At 46.3% G+C, this 10,872-nt stretch overlaps 1 protein-coding gene across 3 annotated transcripts; it reads left to right on the top strand.

Moving 5' to 3' along the window:
- Positions 1–4,945: 4,945 nt before the first annotated feature.
- Positions 4,946–10,637, top strand: TBL2 (transducin beta like 2). 3 transcript variants are annotated; one of them, XM_036409389.1, is made up of 7 exons: positions 4,947–5,148; positions 6,912–7,042; positions 7,288–7,472; positions 8,427–8,578; positions 8,920–9,046; positions 9,634–9,786; positions 10,015–10,637. In XM_036409389.1, exons 1-7 carry the CDS (start codon positions 5,019–5,021, stop codon positions 10,475–10,477), a joined length of 1,341 nt encoding a protein of 446 aa, XP_036265282.1. In that variant the 5' UTR covers positions 4,947–5,018; the 3' UTR covers positions 10,478–10,637. The 3 variants fall into 3 exon arrangements, with proteins under 3 accessions (XP_036265283.1, XP_036265282.1, XP_045427136.1); XM_036409390.2 differs by lacking the exon at positions 9,634–9,786 and having other exon boundaries at positions 4,946–5,148; XM_045571180.1 differs by lacking the exon at positions 6,912–7,042 and having other exon boundaries at positions 5,010–5,148.
- Positions 10,638–10,872: the final 235 nt, after the last annotated feature.

Here is a 10,872-nt window from a genome sequence, read left to right as displayed (position 1 = left end):
ACCCTGACCCCTCCCTCTGAATGTTACACAGCTTCCTTAACCTTGAAGGGGTCAAAACAGAACTCATAATTTCTAAGACTGTACTCCAAGTTTTCCCCCTCAAACCTGGTCCTCTCCACGCACTCCATCCTCAGGAAAGATGCCACCATTCAGACACTTGCATAAGCTGCAAACAGTCATTCCTGGCTCCTCCCCACACCCCACTATCCTACAGTATCTGTTACAGAGGCCTGGCCAGTTGACCTTGTAAGCATTCATCTCCACAGTCACTGCCCTGGCCCAACAGAACATTGTCTTTGCATGGGCGTCCTGTGTCCCTTACAGCTGACATCAAACTTAAATGTGCATTTAAATAATTTGTTTTTGGGAGGGGAGTTTTAAAAAAATCATGACCAAGCCCAATCTGGATCAATTAAATCAAGCTCTGGTTATGGGGTTTAGACATCAACATCTTTTAAGATATTCTCAATATGCAACTAAGATTAAGAACTACTGTAATAGAGGCTTTCACCTGCAAATTATATATGTCTGGAGCTCAGGTTAGTTTAAATCTGATTCAGAGACTTTAATGTGTATCAGAAATCACTTAGTGGGCATGTTAAATACAGATTGCCAGACCCCCACCAAAAGTTTCTGAGTCAGCTAATCTGAGATGAAGTCTGAGAATTTGAATTTATTTTTTAAAATATATTTTTGTTGATTTTCAGAGGAAGGGAGAGGGAAAGATAGAAACATCAATGATGAGAGAGAATCATTGATTGGCTGCCTTCTGTATGCCTCTTACTGGGGATCAAGCCTGCAACTCTAGGCATGTGCCCTTGACCAGAACCGAACCCTGGATCCTTCAGTCCTCGAGCTGACGTTCTATTCACTGAGCCAAAGCAGCTAGAGCAGAATTTGTATTTTTAATGATGCTGGGTCCAGGGCTCAAACTTTGAAAACCACTAATTAAACAATGATGAAATTTAGCGTTCCACCTAACACAGGCCAGGGGTAGAGAAGACTACAGTCAATGCAAGGTGGATCTTCAATTGCAAATTAAAGTTATGTTTCCACTACTTCTTTGGCTCCATTGCCAGGTTTTTGACCAGATGTTCAAGGTGCTTTGTGACTGAGCCCTGTGACTGTTCCATAATTACCAATTTGTACTTAATTCCTTCACCTTTTTCATCCATCTCTCTAACCCCCTCCCATCTTTTGAAAACCCAGTCCCCCAACCCTCTTCCTCTCAGACTTTGTGTCTGAGTCTGTTTTGATTTTTTTTGTTTTATTCTTTAGATTTCACATATCAGTGAAATCATATGATATTTGTCTTTCTCGAAGCATAATACCCTCTAGGCCACATGTGTCAAACACAAGGCCCGCGGGCCAAATCCGTCCCGCCAGGCCTTGCAATGTGGCCCGCACCGCGCTGTCATCACTGCACTCCGCTGCGTTTCCATCACAATGACAGTTTATGACTGTTCAGTAAACCATTCGGCCCGCGATTTAGGCTGGATTTTAGATTTTGGCCCCTTCTCTGATTGAGTTCGACACCCCTACTCTAGGCCCTCCATGCTATCACAAATGGTAAGATTTCATTCCTTTTTTATGGCTAAGTAATACCACAGCTTTTTTATCCACTCATGGATGGGCACTTGGGTTGCTTAACTTGGCTATTGCAAATAATGCTGCAATGAACATAGGGATGCATATATTCTTTTGAATTAGTGTTTTGGGTTTCTTTGACTAAATCCCCAAAAATGGAATGGCTGGTTCATATAGAGACCTAGATTTTTCTGTCACCCTGAATATACACACCCCTCCTTACCGCATCCTTTCTCTGATCCCATCTGCAACACTCACCCAGACAGGCTGTCATAGTCACTCCCTTCTGTACAGGAATCAGTTCTTCCTTCATACCTTTGCTCATGCCTCGTTTCCCACCTAGAATTCCCTCCTATTTTCTGCTTCACATGTAAAAATGCCCACCTCTAAAGGGCAGATAGCCAGATCTCAACACCCCTCAAAATCCATTGGCAGATCTCCCTCCTGATCTGCCCAGCTTTATCAAATCCTTCCAAATGTTGGCCTTGGCTTCTAAGTGGAATTGAGGATAAGAGTAAGACCTTATTTACCACAACCCAGTGTGAACTAGGAGTGTAGCAGACCCAACTTTGACTCTGGACTCTATCCCTGGCTTCTTTGTTGACCTTGGGTAAGTTACTTGACCCGAGCTTATTTTTTTCACCTGTTTAGAATTATTTCATGGCATATTAGAGTGCTCTATAAAGAACAACTAATCCCTGGCCGGTGCACCAGGAGGATTTGGGTTTGATTCCAAGTCATGGGTACATATCTGGGTTGCAAGTTGGTTCCCACCCCACAGTCAGGCACTTACCTTAGGGAGGCAACCAATCAACGTGTCTCTCTCACAGTGGATATTTCTCTTTTTCCTCTCTCTCTCTCTCTCTCTCTCTCTCTCTCTCTCTCTCTCTCTCTCTCTCTCTCTCTCTCTTCCCCTTCACCTCTCTTCCACTCTCTCTAAAGATCAATGGAAAAATATCCTCACTCCTCAGGTGACAATAAAAAAGAAAAAAGAAAAAGAACTGAACTGAACTTGTGATGTGAAAGAATTTTGTACTGAGCTGTATACCACTGAGCCCTACTCTTGCTTCTCTCTGTCCCCCACATCAATAGATTGGGGTCATAGACCTGCATGTGTACCCAGGTTCACTCTTCACCTGTGTGACCTTTGAAAAGTCACTTAATGAGCACCTCCTAGAGCATCAGTCTCCCAATTCATAGGATGGGAATATGAGAAGATTAAATGAAATGCAAAGTTCCGGGATCAATCAACGCCACATGCAAAATGCGTGATGAATGAAATTCTTCCTAAGCACAGCTTTGTCTCTAGGTAGTAAAGAAAGTGGTCCTTGGCTGGGCCTATAGTTCCAAAAAAGCAAATTAGGAGGAAAAGCTCCAGGATGCTCTGGGCACCCCCTCTAGCCCTCCCTACCCCACTGCCCACAGCTCAGTCAATGCCAACACACACACACACACACACACACACACACACACACACACACACAAAAGGGAAGGAAATGAGGCCGCTCCATTTGCTCTCTGACTGATCTGCTTCCTCACCAAGCCTATGGGTATGTCTCTGTCATATAGTCTCTGAAGCAGCCTCTCTCCTCAGGGGAACTTTCTCAAAGACCAGAGTCTGCACTGTCAGAAGAGGCTCCCAGGTGGGCATGGAAATGTTTGAATATGGAATCTCTAACCCTAATACTTCAACTTGCTGTGGGTTTCAGGGCTGGGAGGCCCACAGGGCATGTCTGTTCTGGAACTATTCCCACTCCAACCAAGCATGTCTAATCTAAATTCTATTATTAGTCTTTCAAAATATCTTCCTTTTTTGTGAAATCTGAATAAGTTCTATAGATTGTATCAATGCCCTTTTCCTGGTTTTCATATTACACTATAGTTATGGAAGATGCTACCATTGGGGAAAACTGGGGAAAATTTTGTTCATTTTTTTCAACCCATTGTGTATTTTGTTTCAAAATAAGAAATGCCTTGCCCTGGCCAGGTGGCTCAGTTTGTTGGGAGCGCTATCCCATGCACCAAAAGATTGCAGGTTTGATCCTTCCAGGGTTGGTACAAGGAGGCGACCAATCAATCTCTATCTTTCTCTCTAAAAATCAATTTAAAAAACACACATATTCTTGGGTGAGGATTAAAAAAAAAAAAAGAAATGTCTTGTTTAAAATTTTTCAAATTCCTCTCTACTCCCCAGGCTGCCCTTAAGTCTAGGCCCTTATCGTCCCCCTCTTGGATCCTAGTAAACACCTGATGGTTTCCCTTTGTCTTTGCTCTTGGCACCCACTGGTCTATCCAGAAAATTTTGAAGATACCAATTGTGCCCTTTTTTTTTTTTTTAATTTGGGTAATTTTGCCCTCTTCTTCCTGTAATAACCAGTGGAGATTCATCTCTGCTTGTTGGATTGAGCTGGCTGGCCCTCAAAGCCCTCTAGACCTTTCCAGTCTTACTAGCAACCTTTAATATATATATATATATATATATATATATATATATATATATACATATTAAAGGTAGCTATTAATATATATATATATATTTATTGATATATTTTAAAAGTAGCTAGTAATATATATATTTATTGATTTCAAAGAGGAAAGGGGAGGGAGCGATAGCAACATAGAGAATCATTGATTGGCTGCCTCCTGCTCGCCCCCACAACCTGGGCATGTGCGGTTGACCAGAAGTGAACTCGGGACCTTTCAGTCTGAAGGCGGAGGCTCTATCCAAACTGGCTAGGGCTTACCTGCTACTTTTTAAAAATATATATATTTTATTGATTTTTTACAGAGAGGAAGGCAGAGGGACAGAGAGCTAGAAACATCAATGAGAGAGAAACATCGACCAGCTGCCTCCTGCACACTCCCTACCGGGGATGCGCCCGCAGCCAAGGTACATGCCCTTTGACCAGAATCGAACCTGGGACTCTCCAGTCCGCAGGCCGACGCTCTATCCACTGAGCCAAACCCGTTTCGGCTACCTGCTACTTTTTATTTTGATCATGTCCTGCCTCCCCCACAGCATTCCTCCTTCTCAGGTCTTTGCTGAGGCTGTCCCACACTCCAATTCCAGGATTACTCTATTCCTTCTCCATTAATAGTAAAAGCCTATCTGAATTTCCCTTGATGCTAAGACTCCCTCCCAACCCATTAACCACCACACACCTGCCAACGGCCAGGCCCCGCCCCTGGGGACCCTCCAGTGGTCAGGCCCCGGCCCCGGGGACCCGCCAATGGTCAGGCCCCACCCCTCGGGACGCTCTAATGGTCAGGCCCCGCCCCTCAGGACTCTTCATTGGTCAGGCCCCGCCTCTCGAGGTGTTTTAACGGTCAGGCACCGCCCCGCGTGCGTGCGTGCGTGCGTGCGTGGCCCTGTGGTACGTGCCTGCGCCGTCCGCGTAGCCTGAGGCTGAGGTGGCATCCCTCCGGCCAACATGGAACTGCCACAGATGCCGGAGCTGATGGGAGTGTCGCTCTTGCTAGGGCTGCTGGCCCTGGTGGCGACGGCGGCGGTAGCGCGGGGGTGGCTACGCTCAGAGGAAGAGACCAGCGGCCGGCCTGCCGGTGAGTGGGGCCGGGGCGGGCAGGGGCAGCCTGCGGCGACCTCGCTTCCGACTTCCCAGGGATCCGACCTCCGGCCTAGGCTCGAGGGGGTGCCGGCTCCCCCTGGGCCTCAGCGTCTCCTCTTGTGGAATGAATGAGCTTCCGGACCAGAGATACCGCCCGTCCCGGCTGGTCGCTCCCCTTCGGAAAGACTCGTTCGAACCTGGGCCCGCCGCTGCCGCTGGCTTGGTTGGCCGAGGCCAAACCGCTTTGCCTTCTGAGTCTCAGCTTGTCCCCAGGGTTGCTGCGAGATCGCCTCTAGACTCCCAAGCGCTCTACTTGCTCGTTATGTTATGAAACTGGAGGGAAAGTGGGGTAGGGGAAGGTGAGGGACGGACTGCCATTCATTTGTAAGCACCTTGACCAGTTCCCTGATTTATTGTCTACCTACTGTTGTGTACCTACTGTCTCAGAAGGTTTTGGGGTCTTTCCTTTAGGGAGTCCACAATGGGGTAATGGAAAAGAACATCTAAAAATGTAAGAAAAAAATATAGTGTAATAGGTTTCTTAGAAGAGGTTAGTACTAGACACAGGAAACCCAGTGGTGGGAATGGTCAGCCCTCCTTTTTTATTTATCTATTTTTGGTGGGGAGGATGTCGAGGAAATCTTCACTGAGAGCAGGGAACACAAGAGATGTGGTCTTACGGCAAGCATGTCAAACTCAAAAGGCCAACACAGGCCAAATAAGGTTGAAGTCTATGTGGGCCGCAAAAAAAACAAAAGCTTCCATTTTCATAGAAACGAAGGTTTATTTTATTTTTTTAAAATATATTTTATTGATTTTGTACAGATAGGAAGGGAGAGAGATAGAGAGTTAGAAACATCGATGAGAAAGAGTCATCGATCAGCTGCCTCTTGCACACCCCCTACTGGGGATATGCCCCCAACCAAGGTACATGCCCTTGACCGGAATCAAACCCGGGACCCTTCAGTCCCCAAGCCGACGCTCTATCCATTGAGCCAAACCGGTTTCGGCCGGAAGTTTATTTTGATAGAAACATGCTGAATACAAAGGGCTGAAGTAAATGAGTAATCATTAACATAAAATAATAGAACACTTCGATAGTGGCTGGAGAGGTAAGCAGAGGGCACATTGTGGCTATCTTTGCATTTGGGCCTCAGGAGGTTGTTTTTTCTTGTAGGAATTGAGGAGTGTCTGTGGTGACTGTTGGATCACTTTGCACCTGGCCTGATTCTCCATTAAATTAATTATTTCATGCAAAAGTACCTGGTACTGTTTCTGGCGCTGGGTAACTCTTATCCCTCAGTTCTGAGTCCTTTGAGCCTTTAATGCTTGTGTTGGGTCCTTTACTTGTCATTTTGTATGTATTATCCAGTTCTCATAATTTTAAGGAAACCAAGGCCCAGAGCAGTTGAGTAAATTACCAAGGCTTGGTTGTGCACATTATTCCCTAAATAGGGATGTCTGGTCAAGGATCTGCATTCCACTGGCCATGCTGTGTACCCACTGAACTGTACCAGCCCAGAGAGGATGCCTTTTCTAATTTGCATTGAGGTGCTGAATTGACTGAGTAGCAGCAAACAGCCTCCTCAAGGTCACAATCCAAAGCCTCCGATTTTGCCTGTTATCACCACTCCTTGTTGAGGACAGGGGCCATATCTGGTCATCTCTTGTTGCTTCCCTCAATGCCTGGCCAATTATAGGTAGTTAGTAAATGCTTATTGAGTGAATAATGGATGGGTGACGTGGCCCTTCTTATAGGCCAAAAAGCAAATGGACTTCCACTTGACAAGTCCTTGAAATCCAAGAAGCAGAAACAGCAACAGCGTATTCGTAAGGAGAAGCCTCAACAACACAACTTCACCCACCGTCTCCTGGCTGCAGCACTGAAGGTACATGGGTACCATGCACAACACACATGCAGACTTTTCCTTTGTAGTATTTTGTATATAGTTATAGACCCCTCGGTCTCTGACCAACATCAGTCTGGATGCCACATTCTGTCCTTTCTCATCACCTCCCATCAGCATCTTGCTATTAATCCAGGCTACAGGGCCCTGGAGTCATGGCTGCATAATAGGGTTCCCCATCTGCCCAAGGGGTTCCTGTTCATGCTTCCTGCATCCCTTTCCCCTAGAGCCACAGTGGGAACATATCTTGCATGGATTTTAGCAGCAATGGCAAGTACCTGGCCACCTGTGCAGATGACCGCACCGTCCTCATCTGGAGCACAAAGGACTTCCTACAGCGGGAGCACCGCAGCATGAGAGCCAATGTGGAGCTGGACCATGCCACCCTGGTGCGCTTCAGCCCTGACTGCAGGTGGGACAGGATGGAGCCTCAGGTTTGCCTGTAGAAGCCCAGTTCCAAGCTTGTTTGTGGCTTTCCCATATCTTGTTTGGGATAGTGAGGGCAGGGACTCAAGGTCTTCCTTTGGGTAGCAGAAAAAAGAGCATCCAGACAGATTGAGTAATGCTTGGGGAGCCCTAGAGCCATGGTTGCCAAACTGCGGCTCATGAGCCACATGCAGCTTTTTGGACCCTTGATTGTGGCTCTTCCACAAAATACCAGGGCCTGGGTGAGTCTATTTTTATTTATTTATTTTAATATATTTTATTGACTTTTTACAGAGAGGAAGAGAGAGGGATAGAGAATTAGAAACATTGATGAGAGAGAATCATCGATCAGCTGCCTCTTACAAACTCTTTACTGGGGATGTACCCTTGACCAGAATCCAACCCGGGACCTTTCAATCCGGAGGCCGACGCTCTATCCATTGAGCCAAACCGGTTTCAGCTGGGCGAGTCTATTTTGAAGAAGTGGCATTAGAAGTTTAAGTTTAAAAAAGTTGGCTCTCAAAAGAAATTTCAATTATTGTACTGTAGATATTTGGCTCTGTTGACTAATGAGTTTGCTGACCACTGCCCTAGAGGGTTATGCTGCTAAATTAAGGAAGTGACCTACAAAGTACCAAAGTCAGGCTTCCAGATTAGTCTTGGGAGCTATATTGATTTTCAGAGCCCTAGAGAAACTAAATGAGTAAAAGCTATTAAAGGTCTATCTTTTGGGGAGTTTTTAAGAGATTTTGAACCAAAGGGTAAAGTCAGGCTGGATAATAGGGCATGAGGGGAGGTCTTGATTTTCTTCAGAATCTAGCATAGATAGGCTGGTCCGAGTGCAGTGGTGTCTTACAACTAGAATCTAGCATAGGACCTGGCATACATAGGACTCTGTTCCAATGCATGAATTACTTACTTGTCTGCTACCTGTCTTTAGAGCCTTCATTGTCTGGCTGGCCAATGGCGATACCCTCCGTGTCTTCAAGATGACCAAGCGAGAGGATGGGGGATATATATTCACACCCACCCCAGAAGATTTTCCTAAAAAGCACAAGGCACCTGTCATCAACATTGGCATTGCTGATACAGGTAAGAGACATTCAGAGGGTGGACCTTGCCCAAGGCAGGAGGGCATGGCCCTAGTTACTGGTTTATGTGCTGAGTGAGTTAATGCTGCCTTTCAGCATTTTGCTCAGCCCCAGCATGATAAGGGGCTCTGTGTTCCCCTGGAGTCTGGGAGCCATAGTAAATTAATTAGGGAAGGCAGGTAAGAGCCACATTTAGCAAAATCTTTATCTGTGTTGACCCTTGGCCCTGGAGGGGAGGGGAGCAAGGATACTTTGGGCAGCAAAGGCCTTCATAAGTGTCTCCTTAGAGATTGATAATTGGTCAAGTAATTGACCTCAGCTTATATACTCCTCACTCCTCAGGAAAGTTCATCATGACTGCTTCCAGTGACACAACTGTCCTCATCTGGAATCTGAAAGGTCAGGTGTTGTCTACCATTAACACCAACCAGATGAACAATGCACATGCTGCTATATCCCCTTGTAGCAGGTGAGGAAGGAGGGACTTTGGCATCTGGGATGGGTAGAGGTTGGGGCTGGGGGCTGGGGACTGAGGACAGAGCAGTGAGCCAATTATAAATAATGGAAAGAGCATACAGTGTGAAACTGGGACATCTAGATTTAAGTCCTCTCTATTTCTTCATCTATAGTTTTTTGTTTGTTTAAAATACATTTTTTATTGATTTCAGAGAGGATAGAGGTGGAGAGAGAGATAGAAATATCAATGATGAGAATCATTGATTGGCTGCCTCTTGCACAACCCCTACTGGGGATCAAGCCTGCAATGCAGGCATGTACCCTTGGCCAGAATCGAACCTGGGACCCTTCAGTCTGCAGGCTGACGCTCTATCCACTGAGCCAAACAGGCCAGGGCCATCTATAGTTTTTAAATGGGACTACTATGTATCTTATAGCATGGCTATGTAGGTAAACAGATGTGTATAAAAGCACTTTAAAAAATAATGTTATTTAGGTATAAGATTATTAAATTTCTCAAGAAAGAGGCTTAATTAATGGGTTTGCAGAAACGAGATGCCCTTAAAATAAAGTTTTAAAGGAACCCGGCTTATATGGCAGGTTTGTGGCCTCATGTGGCTTCACCCCGGATGTCAAAGTTTGGGAAGTCTGCTTTGGGAAAAAAGGTGACTTCCAAGAGGTTGTACGAGCCTTTGAACTGAAGGGCCACTCAGCAGCTGTCCACTTCTTTGCTTTCTCCAATGACTCCCGAAGGTGAGTGAATTCTCTGATTTCTTACCAGTGGCTCTCAGCCCTTCTTGATAATCAGGGTCTTTCCAACTACCTGCAGCAGCTCTAAAGTGGGTAGGGTGCCTGACCCTCACTCAGCAGGAAATAGACATCGCAGTGAAGTTGGCTTCCTAATTGGAGCCCTTAGTGCTGCCCGAGTGCTCTCTGCTCCAGGGTGAGTTGGCACTAGAACTATGATTTTCCATGCTGCAGGATGGCCTCTGTCTCCAAGGATGGTACATGGAAACTGTGGGACACAGATGTGGAATACAAGAAGCAGCAGGACCCCTACTTGCTGAGGACAGGCCGCTTTGAAGAGGCGAGTACCAACCCCTGCCGCCTGGCACTGTCCCCTGATGCTCAGGTCTTGGCTTTGGCCAGTGGCACCAGTATTCATCTCTACAATACCCGGCGGGGTGAGAAAGAAGAATGCTTTGAGCAGGTCCATGGGGAATGTATCACTGACTTGTCCTTTGATATCACTGGCCGACTTCTGGCCTCCTGTGGGGACCGAGCAGTGCGGCTGTTTCATAACTCCCCTGGTCATCGGGCAGTGGTGGAAGAAATGCAAAGCCTCCTGAAACGGGCCTCCAATGAGAGCACCCGCAAGAGGCTGCAACAGCAGCTGACCCAGGCCCAGGAGGCCCTGAAGAGCCTGGGTGCCTTGAAGAAATGACTCTGAAGGGTGTAGCAGGAAGGATCTGGCCTTCTGTTGCCACCACTGCTGACACTTTTCTTTCCCGTACTCACCAGCTGGAAACCTTTTGAAAGGGGTTCCTGATTTTTTTTAATGGTGGCCCCTCTTCTCCCCTTTCCATTGAAGCTGTTCTTGCCTATTTGATCTCTTTCTCTTGTTGCCGATTGACTCCTAGCCTTACTTGATCTTCCAACATAAATGACCAAGGTGCTTTTTCCTGAATCCAAAGGGCAGAATCTGTCTTCACTGGTCATTGAGGAGAGTGGTAAATAGAAGAGACAGGAAACATGGTCTTTGACCTTCTGTTACCCAAAGAAGTTTGAATGCCCAAGTACTGCCCTGGCCAGTATTTCTCAGTGGTTAGAGCATTTCCT

The sequence above is a fragment of the Pipistrellus kuhlii genome, unplaced genomic scaffold (genome assembly GCF_014108245.1).
Source record: "Pipistrellus kuhlii isolate mPipKuh1 unplaced genomic scaffold, mPipKuh1.p scaffold_m20_p_4, whole genome shotgun sequence".
In the NCBI taxonomy this organism is placed as follows: domain Eukaryota; kingdom Metazoa; phylum Chordata; class Mammalia; order Chiroptera; family Vespertilionidae; genus Pipistrellus; species Pipistrellus kuhlii.
This window is presented reverse-complemented; position numbering and strand designations above follow the sequence as displayed.